This window comes from Vicugna pacos, chromosome 5 (genome assembly GCF_048564905.1).
Source record: "Vicugna pacos chromosome 5, VicPac4, whole genome shotgun sequence".
NCBI lineage: Eukaryota > Metazoa > Chordata > Mammalia > Artiodactyla > Camelidae > Vicugna > Vicugna pacos.
This window is the reverse complement of record NC_132991.1, coordinates 59314952-59336334: the sequence shown is the minus strand read 5'-3', so window position 1 is coordinate 59336334 and position 21383 is coordinate 59314952. Positions and strand designations below refer to the sequence as shown.

General features: G+C 35.2%; 1 protein-coding gene across 2 annotated transcripts in view; it reads right to left on the bottom strand.

Moving 5' to 3' along the window:
• Positions 1 to 21383, bottom strand: part of ABCA12 (ATP binding cassette subfamily A member 12) — a 152655-nt gene that overhangs the window by 61167 nt on the left and 70105 nt on the right. The window contains exons 9-17 of one of the 2 annotated variants that reach the window (XM_015244190.3): positions 18454 to 18529; positions 15198 to 15316; positions 14057 to 14163; positions 7093 to 7349; positions 6882 to 6994; positions 5557 to 5681; positions 3726 to 3899; positions 546 to 704; positions 10 to 220 (exon numbers count right to left, since the gene is read on the bottom strand). In XM_015244190.3, coding sequence (XP_015099676.2) covers positions 10 to 220; positions 546 to 704; positions 3726 to 3899; positions 5557 to 5681; positions 6882 to 6994; positions 7093 to 7349; positions 14057 to 14163; positions 15198 to 15316; positions 18454 to 18529 — 1341 coding nt within the window. The remainder of the gene's footprint in view (positions 1 to 9; positions 221 to 545; positions 705 to 3725; positions 3900 to 5556; positions 5682 to 6881; positions 6995 to 7092; positions 7350 to 14056; positions 14164 to 15197; positions 15317 to 18453; positions 18530 to 21383) is intronic. The other variant, XM_072961325.1, reaches the window with a different exon arrangement.

Below are 21383 nucleotides of genomic sequence, written 5' to 3'. Positions count from 1 at the left end.
TATACTCACTGGAATGTAAGGGAATCCCATATTTTGCAGCAATTTGCTCTTTACTTAATTTATGAGTCAAATAGTCCTTGGTGTGGTTGCCTTTCTGCCTCTGAGATGAGGGCAGCAGTGCAATTAAATAATCAGTGGTAATTCCTTGGGAGCACAGTGCCTGGGAAATGGTACTAAATGATCCTTGGGGTGTGTTTATCCGGTTGCCTCTATACATAGCCTGTGGGATAAAAATATGCAATTTTTAACATCATATGAGCTATAAATGCTACCGAAAACAACATAGAAGAAAACCTGATAATGTTTAGTGTGTCCTTATAATTTCCGTAATTCCTTTAAAACATGTACCCCGCATGGAAATGCAGAATGCTAAACTCCACCCATTTAAGTGTCAAAAACTTTTGCCAGAGCAGAAGAGTTTTCCTGTAAGTGATTTTTGTCAATGTACTATATTTGTGGCCGAATGTATTATAACTAACCTCAAATAAGAGTTAATATGATAAAAGGAATTTTCCAACAAGAACATTACTGGGTGACGTTCCTACCTGTGTTAATGGAAAGCTTCTGGGCAGATGTTTCAGGGATCTCATTTTTTCTAGCAGCGGTCGTGTGCCGGAAGCCATCTGATTGAGGATCTCCTTTAGCCTTATGAAGAGCTCTATCATCTTTTCTACTGGCTTTTGATCTTCTCTAGGGAAAAACACCTAACAGGAACAGAATAAAAATGAGTGATTTATGTGGAGAAACTGGAACCCTCACACGCTGTTGGTGAGAATATTGAAAGGTATAGCCACCTTGGAAAATATTTTGGAAGATTATTAAATAGTTAAACATAAATTTACCACATAACCCAGCAATTCCATTCCTGGGGGTTTACCCAAGAGAAATGAAAACATATGTCCACACAAAGATTTGTGCGGGGATGTCCACAGCAGCATCACTCACAATAGCCAACATATGGAAACTGTCCAAACGAATGGATAAATACAATGTATATCCTTAAGCTGGAATACTATTTGGCAATAGAAGGAAATGAAATACTGACACGTTACAATACATATGAAACCCAAACCATTATACTAAGTGAAAAAAGCCAGACACAAAGACCATATATTGTATGATTCAATTTAAATAAAATGTCCAGAAAAAGCAAATCCAGAGACAGAAAATAGATTAAAGCTTGCCTGTGCTAGAGGTTAGGATGAGAAGTGACTGAAAATGGACACAAGGTTTCTTTTGGAGTTGATGGAAACGTTCTAAAATCAGATTGTGGAAACAGTTGCACAATTCTATAATTTACTAAAAATAACCACATTAAATTGTACACTTAAAATGAATGAATTTATGGTATATAAATTATACCTCAATAAGTTTGCCAAAAATAAGTGATTTTAAAAGTCAGAAAGGCAAATGTCAATTACATAATTCTTCATGTATACTATTATTCAAAAAACATATAACATGCTCCTTAAAAATCAAAAAAGGTCTGTCAAAAAGTGTACTTGATTTATCAGGCTAAATCATAATCCCACAATGTATTTCTGCTGCAGTAAGAAACACTGGAAATATTTTTCAAATTAAAATTTTAATTTTATTCTCTCATTCACCCATTTATCAACAAACATTAATTGAGTGCCTGCTATGCTCCCAGCACTGGGCGAGGTGATGGTATGGTGGTACACAAACTGGCATAATCCTTCCACTCAGGGGCTTTTGTTTTAATAGGAGGAACAGATATGAAAATAGTCGGTGAACTAAAAGGCTGGGGAATATGAGGAGGTAGGGAGTTCAGCTAAGAAATCAAAGAAGTCTTTCCAAGATGGCACCCCAAAGGAAAGAAAGAACAAACCACAGGAGGAATACAGAAAGGAAGGTGATAGGCAGAGGGGGAAAGATTTGTGAAATTCATGAAGAGGGGAAAGCTCTTGGCATGTCCAAGGGGGTCAAAGACCTCCGTTATAAGCACAAGATTCAGCTGGAGAGATCTCATAAAGACACAGCTACTAACTGCAATCAGATTTTTCTAAATTATATTCAACATATTAATTTTTCTTCTAGTTCTGCCAAAATTCTAGGCATTCCTATATTTATTTGAAATAAATTGACTAATGATGGGAAATTTTTCATTATTTTTGTTCATAGTACCTTGAAGAATTAGGGATGGTCTTCTGCTTGTAAAATGTATATATTTAGTTACTATACTCAACAAAAAATAGTTGGTTTGATAAGTGCTCTGCAGAGACATTATAAAATAAGGATTAAAATTTTAGATGAAAATTAATTTCAATCTATATGCATTTTCAGTTTAGTTTATGCAAAATAACTACTCATTTAGTCACTGGGTATTTGCTAAGTACTCTAAGGGCCAGAAACTGTTCTTGGCATTTGAAATGTTTCAGTGAACAAAGAGCCCTTGGGGAGCTTATATCCTAATAGAGGTAGACAAAATATAAACAACAAAGGTGAATATTGAATAAAATATACAGTATGCTGGAAGTGCAACAGAAAACAGAGCAAGGAAAGTATGTTTGAGAGTGCTGTAGATAAGGTTGGCAGCATTTTAAATAGGATTGTCAGGGTAGATCTTACTGAGAAGGTCAATGTTGAGTAAAGACACATAGTTCTGCAAATCACGTGAGGAGCACCTCCTGGAGTGGGCCCATGCAGCAGCCATGGGCCCAAAGAGTAGCCTTGTAGGAAATGGGATTTTTTAAATGGGGAGGGGTTGTGCAGGCCATGGGCCCCTGCAAGATTTCAGGTTTTACTAGAATAAAATGGGGAGCCACTGGAATGTGTTGAGCAGAGGAGTGACATAACATGATTTAAGTTTTAGAAGGATGACTCCTGCTGCATAGGGAGTGGTAGGTGGGTTTGGGGTAGTGGAGACAAGTGTGGAGGCAGGGAGGCCAGTTAAGGCCATTGCAGAATGCAAGTGTGGGATAATGATGACCTGGAAGGGAATTATTTATAACTAGTCCTAAAATGTCTTCCTAGCCTTTGCTACACTATCTCAACAACATAACTCAGCCATGTTGCTTCTGGTTTTTCTTACTTTCAAGAGAAAAAAATTTTTTTCAGTGCTTTCCATAACATGTAAATCATTTTGACCTAGTGTAGATTTGAGTGACTATAGAAGTTTAAATTTCCTATGTTTATATTTTTTAGTTTTTTATTCAATAAGTACTTATAAAGCATCTATGTATTGCAAGATGGAGTTATTGATGACTTTCCTAAGTTCTAATAATGACCGTTTGCTTTGTTCTACTGGATGAGTAATGGCAGCCTCTATGTAAATCTGATGAAGGAGGCACAAAAGTATTTTTTAAATACCAAAAATAAAAAAAAAAATGTAATTTTTTACTTGAAAAAAAAACTTTGTTCTAATCGTTATTTTTTATCCTACCAAATTAATGCTTGTTCACTTAAACATTTTTATTATAATATTTGTATCTCATACTTTAGTATATTGTATATTAAATTTAATTCCTGGTATTGGATATACAAATTGAAAGTTAATAAGGCAATAATATTAATTTCCTCATCTATAAAACACTCAAATTTATAATATATGATCTCTAAGATCCCACTTAATTCTAAAATATAGCTATAATTCCAAAGCTGTAAAAATGGCTCTCACTCCTCACAGTACCAGGGAGCATACATGTGTAATCAAATATTTTTTATTAAACTATAAATATAAAAGTACTTCTTCAACAGCAACTTGCCTTGTATGTGAAGTTGTAAACGTCTAAGTAGTGCAGAAAAGTGAGTGCAATGAGGTAAGACAGACGGGATCTCTCTGGAAGAGGCAGGCTGCAGAATTCCTTCATTGCATCTTCCAATTTGGGATTAGTCATATTAGCATCACAAGAATGCAACCAGAACACAAAAGAAAGAATCTGCAAATTGGAGAAAAAAGTACTTAAGCTGTGAATCCTCTGAGAGTTACCTGTCCATTTTGAGAGGTTTTCTTATACTCTTAAAGCTTCATTCAGAAATATGACAATTACCTCAAAATCAAATAATCTTTATTTAAAGCACTAATTACTATCAATAAATCTAAGAAGTCCATAGTTCACTGGAACGCTTAAGAAATAAGATGGGAAGATAGAGAGGAATCCACAATGATTCCCAGATTTCTTGCTTGAATGACTTGGTGAATGATGGTACCAAGTAAGATAATTGGTTTGGAGTAAGTTTGGGGAAAATACTAGTTTAAGACTCTTCTTGCCTTTAAAATTTTACTCTTATTTATTCAAATTGCATTACATTTTTATAATCATTTGAAGTTTAATCTTGTACAATAAATTACCAGGTCCAGAGATGAAAGGCAAAGGAAAAAAAGCCCAGAATCGCACAATAATATGAACCTACCATCCTGGACGGTAATGCTTGTGTGAAAAATGAGATGTGACTATAGGAAGTGAGATGTTATCTCTATTTCCACCAAGCTGAAATAAGAGAAAAGTTTATGAAATTCAAAGCTATACAAACTTTTCTCTTTCCTTTTGAAAGTAATAAGAATGTATGTTCTCCATTTACCTGTTTTTACTTATTAAAATGAACCTGCTCTTCAGAAGCCAAAAATGTGATTATTGAAATTAGATGTTAGCATCACATGAGTGAAAGGTGAAACCAAGGGGAAAGGCGAAGGAAGATTAATTGCTAGAACAAGAGTTAAAAAAAAGAGCAAGGCAGTTTTAACTTTTGTTTGGGAGAACCAATTAAAATGACACAGCTAAACATAAATATTCCAAAGTCAGCCTTAAAGGTTTTCAGAAAACTTGATCCAATATTGGAGAATAACCTGGTTGTGTTTAGAAATGACACACTCTGTCACACGTAAGTTTTGAATGGATGAGGTCTTAAGCTCTGCTGTTCTTTTGGAAAATTTCTATGACGCTTCCAGACAATGAACTTGAAAAAGGGATAAAAGATGAAACATTTCAAGTGGTAAACCCTATTATCAGCCTATGAGGAAATGCCATTATTCATTTTCACAGCAAAAATGTTTACTATACCTACAAACTTACCCAGAGTTCCCTTGACTATATCTACTTTAGATACTCTGTCTTGTCTTGGGGCTTTTAAAAAGTCAAAAAAAAAAAAAAAAGAATTATTCATTTTTATTTTAGTTTAAACAGATTGTAAATTATCTTTTTCCCCCCAACTAGATAATTGAAACTTGACTTTGACATCATCATTATAATAGAATGTGCAAATTTACCTCAGACAATGTGATTATGATAGGGAATATAAAGAACTACCACTTATTTAAGAAAACCATCTGGGGGTAAAGAAAAGGAGAGGACACAGGTGCAAGAGGAAGGAGAAAGAAAAGTAGAGGGAAAGGAACAGACGGTGATAATATTCTTGCCTCAGGATTTTTCTTCTATTTTCACTTAGGAATTAGGCCTCTAATTTTAGTGTTTGCATGGAAAACTCACCAGATTTGCATGCAACTTTTCGGAGTTTTACTGATAAGTGCTCAACAAATACTAAACACTATTTAAACTTTTAAAAACTGGATGTAAGTGCAAACACATTTCACCCCACCTTTGCTCTGTTGTCAGGGATGGGAATGGCCAGCAAACTGTCGATACTCTTATTGGACATTCCTGTTGTTCTCCTCAGTTCTTCTTTCAGCTCTTCAACATTTTTGAACACTTCTATTAATTGGTCTGCAAGAAAAAACCAAAACAAAAGAAAACTCACATGTTGGTTACAATGTAATTCTCTTTAGTCCTACTCATATGGAAAAATATTCTAGGCTAAGACATATTCAACATATATGCCTTGTGTCAGGAACAGATGTCTCCCAGTTTTGGCAAACTCTGCATCTTTAGGATCTATTTCTATTTAATTTAGACTTATTCCTATTATGATATCATTAACCCAAGGTAACAGATTGCTCTGGGTTATAAATTTTCCTTAGATGTCTACAACACAAGGTTGATTCAAAGAAAATATGGTTTCCTCACAGACTTTGATCACATAATGCACTAAATATATCTCTCTCCATTTGATTTAAAACATCACAAAAATTCAAAATGCTTTTTAACCTCAAATCATATATTGTCAGCTTAGGACAAGGTTTGCTAAATCTACAACATAATGCCACAGAGCATTTTTTCTTTAACTCTGCCTAGCACCTCACAGTTTAGAAAGGGTTTTCACAATCATTACCTTAATTTTAAATTGAATGTATTTAATTCCAAACTCTTTCAGGACAGCTTATAATTATTTCATATCTGGGCCATTTAATGCATAACAAACAATACTTTGACTTGACTTTAGCAGATTGTGATCTCCATTTTGCAAACGCCTTTCAGTTTCTTTATGAAGTATCCCTCATGCAAATATATCGTCTTTATTTTTGGACTTAATGCCCTTTCAATTTTGTGGCTGCCTGTTGTCCAAAATTCTAAATGCCTTTCTTTTCAGTATTGAGGTATTATACAAAGAAGAAGTGTATTGCATGATGCATCATGCTCAGAATACTAATAGAAGGTTCTGAACTGATATTTCTGCAGACAGCAGTGCATCTTTATTTTTAAAAATCAGATTATTCCCTTGCTCTTGCAACTGACTTTCTAACGCACTTTAATATATCAGAGAAATAAAAGATGAATGGTCTAACTAGTTAAATTTTTGAAGATATTTTGCTGTGAAATCAAATTTTGCTATTTCATTCTCTGCTGGCTTGCTGTGTGTTTATTTTAGACAAGCAATCGTATTTGAAAGCTTCAGGTGTCTCATGTATAAGGGCAGATACAAAGTAGATTTGGTTAGGAACTTCAAAAAAGCCTTTTCTAAGCTGAAGCATGAGAATCACATGCATTCTAATAAGACAGCATTTAAAATATGGATGGGGGAAACACCTGGTTTTTCAGAAGAGCCTGCACTGTTATTGACATGCAGCACAGCTTCTATGGTTGGCAATAATCGTGTGATATTTTCCAAGTAATTCATTTGCAATGCCTGTTCTAGAAACCTGGAACAAAACAGAAGAGAAGAAGAAATTGAACTAGTCATATCAATAATTATTTAAGAAGGGATTTCACCAAGGAAGAAGACAATGGAAAAACTTACCGATCCATATTTATATTAATTTTGCTTGGATCCCCAGAAAACAAATCCCTCAGTTTTTCAGATAGGATATTGTCATGATACAGTAAACTGGTCGCTATTTCGGTGCCAAGCTCTGCTGCTTCGAGGAGTTGTACGTGAAAGGCACTCTCTTCACACAGGTTCCCAAAGTTTATGCTAGAGAGCTGGCACATTTTCTCTATTGAACTGAAAGTGTCAGGTTCACAAAGAAGCTTGGTCAAGTCTCGAAGTTGAGACAGCTTTCCAGGAAGGGAAAGAGTGGGAAATAGATTAGTTATATTATTCTGAATACTTAGTATTTGATAATAAGCAACTAAAATTAATTTAGTTCCTAAAAACATTTTGCTTATGCGTTTGGTTAGTTGGCATTTGGCAACAGTTTCGCCACAAAGCACTATTTTCTGTTATTTGAGTTTATTGTTCTCTTAAGACTTATAAAATTTTGGGGCCCATTTGATCCCTTTCCCAACCATACTCATATCTTGGAGATTCACAGATTAAAAAGGTGTAGTTTAGTTTCATTTTGTTTAAATTACAAATACTTAAACTAATTTTATATGTTAGTCTATATTTTAAATTGTATAAGGGCAGAGAGCAAAGCAGGTTTGGTTTGGCACTTCAGAAGTCTTTCCTCACACCCACTAGGATGGCTACTATCAAAACAAACAAACACACAAACAAATGAACAAATAAAAAAAACAGAAAACAAGTGTTGGTAAGGATATGGAGAAATCACAACCCTTGTTTACCACTGATGGCAATGTAAAATGATGTAACTACTATATGAAACAGCTTCAGAAAATCTGAAATAGAATTACTATATGACCCAGCAATTCCACTTCTACATATATACCGCAAAGTGTTTAAAGCTGGGCCATTTAATGAGGTGATATCACACTGTAGCATTGATTTGAACAGATATCTGATATTTGTAGATCCATCTTCATAGTAGCTTTATTCAAAATAGCCAAGAGGTGGAAGGAACACAAGTGTCCATTGACAGTGAATGGATAAACACAATGTGGTATATGCACATGATGGAATATTATTCAGTCTTAAAAAGTAAGGAAATTCTGACACATATTACAACATAGATGAATATTGAGGGCATAATGCTAAATGATATAAGCCAGTCACAAAAAGACAAATACTTCATGATTCCACTTATATGAGGTACCTAGCATTGTCAAATTAATAGCAACAGAAAGAGTAATTGTGGGTTCCAGGAACTGTGGTGGGGAGGGGAATGGAAAATAGCTGTTTAATGGATATAGGATTTAGTTTTGCAAGATTAAGAGTTCTGGAGATTGGTTGCACAACAATGTGAGTGTATTTAACATGACTGAACTGCACAGTTAAAAATGGTTAAGGTGGTAAATTTTATATGATGGATATTTCACCACAAGTTTTAAAAAATTAACTGACCAAAAAAAAGACTTTAAAACTTCAGCATGAGAATCACAATATTTAAAGTATGGATGGACATATACCTGGTTTTCCAAAAGTGTCTGCACTTATTGACAGTATCTTCTACCCTCTTACCTATTGAGGGAAACTTTTGTTCTATAAAGTGCTTAGAAGGGCTTGAAATCCCTCCCTTAGAGGAAAAGAAAAAGAGTGAAAGTCAACTAATTTTCTGTCGTGTCAAGTATGTTCCTCTATGCAGCTCACTATGTTCTGTGTGTTCTGAGGATCTATCCTCAAGCCATACTTCCTGAGGGGGAAAATTATGCCTCTGGGAAAGCCTGTTCTGTTGTGCTTGGAAGCTACCCTAGAGCTATTCCTTTTAGGAAGTCAAATAATTTGGAGCAACATCTAAATGTCATTCATTGCAGTTCAGTTTCCCAACAGAAGTTGCATTTAGACAGAAATGAATTATTTTACGATATAGGCAAATGTTTAGGAATATTTCTTTGCATATATCAAATGGGAAAGGCACACTGATGTGTCCTGGATGAGAGGTTTACAGTAACTACATGTAGGCAGTAGCATTCAACATCATCTTAGACAGTAAATATCATTATTCTATTTTTCACTGTAATTAATAGCCTAATTGACTTCTGGTTTTAAACTGTCTAAAATGGTCTCATATGTAGTAAAATTCTACTTACTAGTCTTATTGCTAAAAGGAACTTTTCATTCTGTAATAGACCCACTTTACCAGCTGTAACTATATGTTTGTCACTTGCTCCTTCCTTTGACTTTCAAATACTAGCTATGATTAAATTTCTAACGAATGGAGCCAAACCTCTCTTCTACATTCTCCAGCAACTTTTATTTTGGTGGTTTCTTAAACAAAAAGATAAATACTGGTAGCCTAATACATTTTTTTAATTGAGATTTTGAGGATGTAGTAAATTTGAATGACTTCACTCAGAAGAGACTGAAATATTTTTATTTTTATTTTTCATTTTTCCAGTTTTATTAGGTAAAATTGATACAATTTGACTGGACATATACAATATATTGCATGTAAATTCATATATACAATATACTGCACATATTTTTAAAATTTACATATATGTATTGTTCATTGTTTCTAAGACTAGTTTAGAGCTTTAGCTTTTTAAACTTACATAGTTATCAAAGAAATAAAGCCAACCACAAAATGAAAATCAGCAGAATGCAGTAATCTAATCATAAGGACAGTCAAATGTGCTTACACATATTAAAAAAATCAGTCATCTAAGTTATAAATAATAAGTAGTTCATTTGTGTCCTTTTTTTTGTAGATTCCATATATAAGTGATATCATATGGCATTTTTCTTTCTCTTTCTGGCTTACTTCATTTAGAATGACAATTTCCACATCCATTCATGTTGCTGCAAATGGCATTATTTTATTCTTTTTTATGGCTGAGTAGTATTCCACTGTGTGTGTGTGTGTGTGTGTGTGTGTGTGTGTGTGTGTGTGTGTGTGTGTGTGTATACACCACATCTTCTTTATCCATTCATCTGTTGATGGACATTTGGGTTGGATCCATGTTTTGACTATTGAATATAGTGCTGCTGTGAACACTGGGGTGCACATATATTTTGGAATTATATTTTCCTCTGGGTATGTGCCCAGTAGTGGGATTGCTGGATCATATGATAAGTCTATTTTTAGTTTTTTAAGGAAACTCTGTACTGTCCTCCATAGTGGCTGCATCAATTTACATTCCCACCCCGTAGGAGGGTTCCTTTTTCTCCACACCCTCTCCAGCATTTATCATTTGTAGACTTTTTAATGATGGCCATTCTGGCTGGTATAAGGTCATATCTCATTGTAGTTTTGATTTGCATTTCTCTAACAATTAGTGATGTTGAGCATCTTTTCATGTGCTTGTTGGCCATCTGTCTGTCTTCTTCTTGTCTATTTAGATCTTCTGGCTATTTTTTGATTGGGTTGCTTGATTTTTGATATTTGAAATATATTTTTAAATTGAAAGTTTGTCATTCATGTATGAGGAACCAACAAAAGTCCATATAGTACAATCTTGGCTTAATGAAATAAAAGATATAGAAGGAGAAATTAGAAATCTAGCCATGCTACTGAAGTAGAATTGGTCCTCTGAAATAATAATTTAATACAGCGTTAATAATGTGGACTGCACTGTGGTACACATCTGCCAAGGAACAACATGATGGTCATTTTGTATTTGCCATTATTTGCTACTTTATTCTAAAAGCGATACATGCACTAAACTTCTAGAAACTTCATGGATCATTAATAATCAACATGTATTCAGAGAATTACAATTCTCTCTTCAAAAGTATGTGTCAAGTCTCGTATTGTACAACATGGGGAATATGGCAAATAGTTTGTAATAACTATAAATAGAAAGCAACCTTTAAAAATTGTGTAAAATTTTTAAAAAATAATTAAAAAAAAAAAAAAGCATGTGTCAAGTCTAGATGGCAGGTTTGTCAAAGCCTCATGCAGAGCCCTTCTCTCCTTTACACAACCCTGGTCCACATAGTGAGTAAGAGCTCAGGCCTAAATTTAAACAATGACTCATAACTAACTCCATGTCTGGCTGTGACTGAGTTCCTATGGTTCCCAGTGCATCTGAGTCAGAACTGTAAGTGACATGCCAGTGTAGATCTCAAAATATTGTAGGCATAGAAATGCTAAGACAGCAACACTCCTGGGCTCTTAGCAGGTAAATGAAGGGGAAAGAGACCTACTTAAAAATGTAAAAGTGCTACAGTATAAATATTGTGCTATTTGTATTTCTGTTCAATATGGAGAATATCCTTCCCACCAGAGAGACTGGAAAGAAAAGAGGAGAAAACAGACAATGAAGGCAGGAAGAAAACACAAAAGCTCAAGAAGAGTCGAATGTTCAGGGCTAGAACAGAAAAAAAGTTACCAATGAATGAAAGGCATTTGGCATTTTAGAGGGTCTAAACCTTCTTAGAAATATCATGAAGAAAGTTTTAGAATGGGTGGGCCCTACTGACTGTTACAAACAAGAAACTAATTACTAAGGAGGACAAAGCAAGGAAGTAAGAGCATCTCTTTTTGCAAAAGTCTAGGAGTTTGTCTTCATTCTTTCAATGATAGGTACTGAATATTTCCCAGGTGTCAGACTCTATGCCAGGTGCTGAGGGTATACGGTAAAGTGACAGACTTAGCCATGTTCCTATGGAGCGTGTAGTCTTGGAATGAATGGGTTCTGTCAATTGCAAATAGCAGCCATGCTTGTTATAAATGACAACAGATTTTCTACCCAAGGGACAGGATTGTAGTTTATTTCCACTTCTGTGGCTTCTCGAACTTTTTTTCATAATGTAGCCCACAAGGAGAGCAGTGTACTCAAAATGTGGATGCTGTATTAAATTATCCTTAGCTCCATTCCCATACCATTAGTGTAAATGACTGAGAATGTATTGTTTCCATGTCCCAGTATATTGTGTGCTGCCAGATTACTCTGCAAATTGAGAACTACAATAATAATTGCGCAGGCAATGTGATTATATCACCAGGGCTCTACTTTAACACCATCATTTGTTGCAACATCATGAGTCAAGTCTTAAGCTCCTACTATGTGCTAGATGTGGGGCTTTAGAGAGGCAGAAGGCATAATTTCATCAGATTTTACACTCTAGTGAAGGAAATAGACTCTTACATACAAAACAAGCTATAATACTAAGTAATAAGTTCCAAAAGCCAGAAATCTCACTGTAACTGGGGACTCCCCTATCTTATGCCTCACGCCTCACTGGCTGCCAAGCTGTGTCAACTTAACCTCCTACAGTGCTCCTGAAATTCTCTTCCTTCTATTCTCTGCCACTGACACCATGCAGGACCTCACTTTTTGCATAGGTTATTGCAAAAATCACCCACTTAGCTTTCCTCTAATCTGTCCTCCAGAATTCTCCTAGAGAGATCTCTTTTTAAAATATGGAATTCACCTTCTTCAATCTCACAATTTTCAGGATCATATTCAAACTCCTGACTAAGCAAAAGAAGCCTTCGGTGTCTGGGCCCAGTCTCTCTGAGGCCTCCTTTCCTGCCTCTCTCAGAGGGACTTCCTGCTCAAGTTGGACACATGACTCCAGGTAACTTATGTCCGTCCCTCAGGTTCACACCTGTTTTCTTACCAATTCAGATCTCTATGTCTGGAATGTAGGGCTATAACCCAATCATACACAGTCTGCAAAACTCAGAGTAAGGAGTATCTCCATGAAATTTCTTCTCTCCATCTTTATCCTCTGCAATCCAAGTTATATGTGACATCTCCATACACAGAATCCTGCCCACCCACACACCATAACACTTATCTCACTATGTTAAAATCGCTGGTCTGCTTTTCCATCTTCTCTGCTGGATTGATTATAAGGACTTTAGGGCTACAAGTTGTATCTTTTACATAAATAGATAAGTGTTATGGAAGCACAGATGATGGATGGATGGAATGAATGAATGGATAAACATTATATGCACACTGAGTCACTATCCTGGCCTGAACAGGGGGAAAGGTGATACTCTAATTTTATAGGAGTGACATTTAAACTCGTCCTTGGAGGATGAGTAGGATTTTTCTGTTGAATGCATAACTTCCTTCTCATTTGCACAAACAAATTAAGATGATGCTAAATTAAGCACATTAGTTCAGCACATTAGAAATTTTGATTTGTGTTGAAAACTAAGACTACAATATAGGGAACCTAACTAGCATATTTATCTGTATTATACATGGACACAGGTTTTGTATGCCTGCTTAATTAGACCATGTTGACTATACAGAAAGTCATCCTGCTTGACTAGAATAAACCAGTTCTAATTTTACTTTATCCCTGGCTACATAAATCCAATTAAACTGCTGTTCTTACTTGGAAAGCTGCTTTCAAAATTTAATAGGGTTATTTAAGAAATAGAGTGAATTTCATGATAACCTGCATACTCTATGCATAGCTAAACAAAGAATAAGCGACAGACACCAATCAATTCAAACTTCAGAGTTAATTTTTTCTATTGCTTTCCCCCCTTTCTTCAGTATTATAAATTTTAATATGATGTATTAGTTTCTGCTTCTGATGACAATAATAAAAATAAGGTGAGCCAATGTCTGAGATTTTTGTACACTGTGAAGTCTAAAACAACAAGTTTTGAAATCAACTTTAAAAACTAGGAACATCTCAAACAGGAATCATATTTTGAATGTTTTTTCGAATTATAAAGCTTAAGGAGACAACTATACCAGTAGAAATTCCTTTATGTACTGCACTCCGTAATTAGGCCTTGTGGGTCATTTCAGACAGAGATATCCACTCATTAAAAACAAAGTACCATTATATAACACCAGAATTCTTGTCACCCTTTTTCTAACATTAATCTAGAGTCGAAATAGGATTAGAATTTACAAAAATATAGATTTAAAACTTAAACAAAGATATATCTTGCCAGAGAATTACAGGAAATGTTAAGGTTTATTAATTATTTTTTTTCATGGCTTACTTTTGATATCAAGACTTCAGGAACTGGAGGGAAGTAATCCTCATAGGAACCATTTTGAAGAAAAGATTTTTTAAACTGAATTGTGGATTGCAGGAGTCTTAAATTTTCTGTAAAGGAAGAGAAAAGAGTTACCTTATGTGAACTGCAAAGTCATTTAGGAAACCTATCTGAAAGACACCTTTATTCTAACTCATTACTAAGTTTTTTCTAAGATAATAGCCTACTTCAATCTAAATACAAGATGAGTGAAAATTTAATCTTTCCTTGAACCATGGAGACTACAGAGTTCATTATTTTTAAAATATTCATAGATATTCTGCTTAGAGACAAAAATATTTCCAGCAAAGGCGCTACACAGTTTTGGCTTTTTTTGTGAACTGAAAATGCTTTTATTTTGGATATACTATTAAGTAGAAGTGTTTGAGAAAGAACAGGTTGTATAATCACTGTGACACAAATATGTCCTTCCAACCTTAATAAATTCATGCCCTGTAAACAGAGACCATGCTTAAATATCTGTTGTGCTATTTGCTTGCCATTGAGTATCACAGCACTATTTTCGGTGTAGGAAAAGCTAATGTATATCTCCTACAAAATGTGAGAAAATTGATGTTTTTATCTTTAAAAAAAGGGAAAAGAAATATTTGATTAAATACAATCTTCATGGTTGCCCATGTAGGTAGAAAACTGAAAATAAAGTGTGTAAGGATAGGAAATAAAAATAACCTGCTACAAAAATTTACATCTGCCTTTGGAAGTCTATGTTATCATTCGTCATTATTTTTGGACAACTAAGATTATTAAGGGCATAGAAAATGTCACGGAGAGTTATGTGAACTCCTAATTCTGGACACTTGGAGAGTTTATCCAGGTGGCCATTATCACATTAACTGTTGTATGGCCATTACACATTAAAGTTTGTCCAGGTGGCCAGCAGGTGGTGCTAGCAGCAGCAACAGGAGTCATAATACAATAATATGATTAGATATTTCCTTCATATAGCAAACCACTGAAACTAATGCATAAGGAAACTAAGATTTTAAAATTTTCTTTCTTTTCTAAGCAAATGTCTTATGACTTACTACTTTAAAACAAAACTAGAAACCGTGAGTAGCATTTTGACTCTTAAGAAGAATATTACCTTTTGATCCCCTGGCCAAATTGTAAGTGACATTTCTCACACATGTCAAGTAAGGAATATAAGGACTATCTGCTGATACATTTAAGAGGGCATCTTCAAAGTTTTCCAGTATTAGGAGCCTACAGAATGAGAAAAGAATATATAAATCGAGTCATATAATAATAAAGCAAAGCCATTTTGTTTTGATCACTTGAGTTCCTGGCTGTTTGGCACTGGTTGGCTTGGGCACTGAAACCCTGTGAAGCAGCTATCTTCCCTCATCCAGCCCAGCTCCACAGTGGCCCCACTACTCTGGATTCCCTGAGTGCTTACATTTTCCAAGGGCATTATCTTTGTACTTAATTGTTTTAATATCCAATCATGAGTGATTGTAAGATCATTTCTGGGTACATTCACATGAAATAAAAATCACTGGGCTAGGGTTGCCAGATAAAATACAGGACTCCTAGTTAGACTCAACTTTCAGGTAAATAATGAATACTTTTTCCATGTAAGCACATCCCACGAATTTTGTATGCTTTTTCTTTTCCTTTCTTTCTTTTTCTTCTGTCTAAATCTAGCAACACTCCTCTGGGCCTCAGCTTCTTCTCTTGACGAATGAGAGGGAGGGGCTAATCTACTACATCTCTCCCGCCTACAACATTCTTAAATAATTTAAACTCATTTAATTGTGATTAAAAAGAAATAGTAGAACCCAACTAAACAACGTATGTTACTTTTTTTTTTTCTTTTTAAACAACCAATTCAGTGTTTCCAAACTAACCACTTTCTGGTTTCCTTTCAAATTGACGGGCGTGTGAGGACATTAAGATTTTTGAGGTACATGTAGGTGAATAAAAATGTATGTGTTATGCAAGTCTTGTCACTTCAACTATGAGGCTGCATCTCTATTTATTTTGTAATTTCTTCCCTCAGTGCCTACTATTGAATTTTATGTATAGCAGAGATAGAATAAATGTCAATGGCTGACTTAGGAACCATCTATTTTGCATCACACTGCACAACACACAAATTAACTGGTTCTATCAGATATTTAACTTAGATTTTATTCAAATACTAATGGAAGAGGCTTATCCTGGCATAGCTAGTAAATATGTACGACAATGTTTGCATTAACATTAAAGAAATCTCAGGCTGTTTAGATGTGGGTTAACGACACTGGATCTTTGAGGAACTTGAAAAAGAAAAAAAAAACTATGGTTAAAAAAAGTCTCTAGCTTGGCAGTCAGAGCACAGCTAATTGGTCAGATGACTACCCTCATTTAAATACAATTCATAGCCTCCATATTAAAAAAATTTACACCCGCTCCCAAGCTTTCTTGCTTTTGTTTAGCCATTTCCTTGATCAGAGACTCTCCTCCCAGTATCCCCTTTCTTTCTTTTGTGTTTGTCTTCTTCGCTGTCAGTTATTACAGCACTGAGCCAATTCCATCCAGTGCTGTGCTCAATAGCAAAATACTGGTCTAACTTGCCAGATGGAATGGCACAAGAGCATCTTATGATGAATTTTCAAGCTTGAAACGGAAGAACGCTGGGCTAGAAGTGACCTTGAAATATCATCTAAGCCATTACGTTAGTTTCATAAAGCATATTTGATTGCCAAGTTTTTGAGATTAGATTTAATATACTCCAAAAATGTTACATCTATGCACCACTGTTTTGGCATAAACATTTAAGTATTCCTCTAAACTATTTAATTTATGTATCATCCTTTATATAAAATCTCAATCCCAAGAATGCTTACAGTAAAAGATGAACTTACAGATGTGTGCACGCATATGTGCACACACATTAAAAAAAACAATAAAAACAATAACTTTAGTACATAAATAATGAGGGAGAAGAGCTTTGAGGAAAAAATGTTTTTGAGCAACTTTCTTTAGAAAATTCTAGACCAAAAAAACTTCTATCTCATGCCAAGTATTGCCATACTGTGATTATTTTAAAGTGTGAATGGAAAAGTACACAGATAAGAAATCCCTTAATTTCATCAATCTCAACAAGATCCATCTTGAAAGTATTGAATTTTTCCTAATAAACTGTCAGCTAGCTCATAGCAACTAACTACATTTGCTGTGGAATTTTCAGGTCTAGCATTATCAATGCTATGGAAGCCTTAAGCATCCAGTTGTCTTAATTCAAAGGTTTAAAAAATATTTTGATAGCTATATAAAAAATGTGTTTAAAAGACCCAAATATTTGGAACATGGTATCCTGACTGGGCGAAAACTGCCCAGGGCTGCCAGATTTCTCTGGGAGAAGCATCCAGTTCAGCTACCTTAGAGGAGGAGAGATGGGGAAACAGAAACAGGAGGTGTTTGTTTATGGAAGGCTTTTGCCTTAAACTACCCAGAGTTGGAGAACTTCTCATTAAATAGAAAGTGTATAAACAATTGCATAGATTTTATTTTAGAAAAAATACGAAAAAAGGTTAAAAAGTAAGTGCTATTATCTATTTTTATTTGTACAAATTTCCATTAGCATAAAAATGTCTCCTTTGGGACTAAAGTCAAAGAATTTCAATAGTATAATTTATCAGGCTAAAACAACCTTTACATAACAGGCCACCTAGTCTCCAAATCTGCCTTGAACTATATGAATTTACTTCAATCAGCTTCTACAGGCAACTGCTCGTATTTCCTACTGTAATTATTAGTTACTTCAGGGAACGGCTCCTTAGGAGCCAAGGCTGCTGCTGTCATTTTCACTGCCTATTGCTAAAACAACATATTTACATGCCCCAATAAGAGTCCAAAATCAAATTACCTACAAACAGTTTTGCCTACTTGAATACTACTGAAGCAAATTCTGAATTATCTTTATTGAGCATACAAAAATATTTTGAGTTTTAAAAACTAAAATAAATAGTAACGTGTAAAATTGGAGACTTTTACATCTCTCATGATGAAAGACCTTTAAAGAGTTGGAAGCTGGACCTCCAGCTAGATTTTCCTCAGAGACATAAGGTAACCAATCCATTCAGGACATGCTGGATCTAGTTATGCAATCTGAGATCTGAAAAACAGATCCTCATGTTGCATTGTCCAAAAGTATCACTTGTATAATACCAAAAACCAAATTTCAACTTTACTGCACTTCAATCGTGTCTTTTTCTTTGGTCAGTCAATAGTTAATTTTTCCATTCCATAGTCTTATATACTGATAAAGAAATTATGCTAATGAATTGTTTTGATCATTTATTCAGCCAAATTACTTACCAATTTAGAAACAAACCAACAAACCAGCAAAGACTTACTGTGCAGCCAGGCTGCTTGGGGATAGCGACTGTCCGTCTTCTGCACTCCACACGTGTGTTGTATTATCAGAGTCACCTAAAGTAATAATATTTATACAGGAGAATATTTAACATGCTTGCTTAAAGGATTTATTTTTCTAAGCAACAATCATCCCAGGTCAAATTAATGGGAAGAAAAATGAAGGAACTCTGCAGAATTTTTCTTCAAAGGATTTTACAAAAGATGTCTATGCTCTTTTGGTTGAAAACATTTGGGGTGTTCATAGGAAATAGATGCCTACTAACTGAAATAATCCCAATGGTCAAGCCCATGCATTTCTAACAAATTATTTCTCTGTGCATCAAACCATGATATTATTTTATCCTAAGACCTGTACACATAGATGACTCAAATATTATAATGCAGATTGACAACACCGTGGTTTGTTAATCAAATGAAGCCAATATCAGTCCTATGGGTCACTGGATTTTTTTGTTTGTTTGTTTGCCTTCAGTTGTCTAGAATGTAGCCTTAGGAAACATCTGCTGTCTCTAATCTATATTTTCTGTCTTTGAAAAAGCAGCCAGTGATTCCAATTGAATGCAGCTATGGATGCAGATTGGCTAATGCTAACAGAACCATTCTGAGTGGTCTCGAATAATATGAACTTTTGGAGTGTGGAAGGCAATCACTAAGTTGGGTCTAATGGAAACCGTATGTGAAGATCTAATTCAATGTGGAGAATTGCCCCTAGAAGTTAAACCAGTTGCTGACCCAGAGGGCTGCATAACACTGTATCATTCAAGAGGAAGTGTGTAACAGAACTCACATGAAAAATTGCAAATGAAATACTTTAAATGGCTACTGCATAACCGGAAAGTCAGTGCTTTCATTCAGTTCCTTTAAGGAAACAGTATCACTTATTTCAGTCTTCTCTGTAGACACTACTAATTCCTTATAAATAATCTAGTAGTTTCAGTGTTGTCATTTTTAAACATTGGCTTAATTGTTTTCAATAGGATATTTTATTGCCAGCTTTAAGAGTTCTCCCATTGTCTTTATTAAGTATGTCCTAAAGCCTGCTAAAAAGGTCCTAAGCGCAAAGCTAGGCAATTATCGGAATTTTTCTTGTACTGATCATTTAATTTAAATTAGCATGTGTGTAAAAAAGACTCACAGAATTAAAGACCTCCTTGTCTACCTCTGCATCAGTCGTGTCTGAGTAATGCCTGCATCATCCCTAGTAACTGGCAGAGTGGCTTTTTTTGGTTTTCTCTTCTGGTTCTCTCTCCTGTGATCTGTTCAAGGTGCAGCTGAGTATCACTACTCTAACGACAGCAGTGCATCGGTGAGTGAGAGGACCAAGAATGACACCCAGAATAGCAAACCTAATTAATAATGGCAATACCTATTATTTATTGGCATCCACATATGGAATAGTCCAGGATAGAACTCTGTGGAGATTTATGCTTCTGCAATGTAGGATTATATAAAACCATTTACCAAGATCAAGTCTTGCTCACTTTGAACTCCTGTGTGGCTGAGCAAGTTCATGAGCATCTGTATACTACATGGTTATGGAGTTTCTCTTCCTCATCAGGCTATTAAAATGAATAATTAATAAAAATTAACTTCATACATATCAACTGTAGGCTTGACCTTGATGTTAAGTATGAATTTTTCCTTTTGCTACTTTTCCTTCTGGACCCTAAAATATCTGGGAAGAAATACTATACTAAATAAGCTATAAAGTGGAAGCTGTTACAGACCTTTAACAAATGAGATTTTACTTTTTTTTTAATTTGTAGAATTAGGCATATAAAAACAGTGCCCATAGACATAGAAAGAAATCTAGTGCACAGATAACCTCTTTCACCAGTAAAGATGGCTTTCTGCTTAAAGATGTAATTTCATGTAATTTACTACTTTGCAAAAGAGCAAACTTCAGTGAACCACAAAGGTAGTCTTTATTCTCAAAATTCAGTTTTATAAATGGAAATCCTAAACTGTGAGACAGGGATCCTTGCTGGGGCGGAGCTGAAAATTAGATTCCTTAAGACAGGAAGTTAGGAGACAGTCTTCCTCCCAAGTGTTTACTAGCATCACCATATTTTCATGGTCCTGAGGAGCCTTCTGGAGAAACCTTGAAGTGTGTTTATAATCAAGGTTGAATCAGAAGTAGACATGGGGTCCCAAAAGGAATGGGGGGATGGCTGCCAAAAAATGTATCCTGTGGGAAGGAATCTGGAACAATTAGTCAAACTGTATCAGTAGCTGAGAGTGGAGCTGTTCTGAGGTTTGGTAGTGGCAGGTACTTGTGTGAGATATCCTAGAAGCCAGTGTATATAGTAGATGTCCCAGATGGTAAATATGAGTGAAGCCATGTAACAAAGAGCTCAGGGGACCTGACTTTGGGTGTAGACAGATCCAGGCTCTAAATCTCAGTTCAGCCACTTGCTGGATGTATGAGGCAAAGTGCCTAGCCTCTCTGCCTCAGTTTCTTTGTCTGCAAAATGGGATTATAACTAAGTCTCAGAGAGTTGTTTTGATGATCAAGGGGGCTTAAGATAATAAAACATTTATCATTGACACAAAAAATACCACCTTTTTACTTTCTTTCTTTGAAAGACAGGAGTGAGAACTTCAAAGCTATCTGAGCCCTGTCATGCATTAGAGAGGACTCTGCTATGAGAGACCACTCCACTCCAATTTACCTGAGTGTAAAGCCAATCGATGAAGTATGTTCATTTCACAAATACCACTAAATACCATGAAGACTAAGCACAAGTAGCTTGGGCAATGTGACAGGTATCTGTGCATGGAGATAGAGACCCCTGTGCTATTGAACTAGGGTCACTGGTTCAGCCTTTAAGGACAAGTTTGAGTTTCCTGAAGGATTCCCAGAAATACGTGGAAAGATTTTTCAAAGACCATAAAAGTTTTGCTCAAG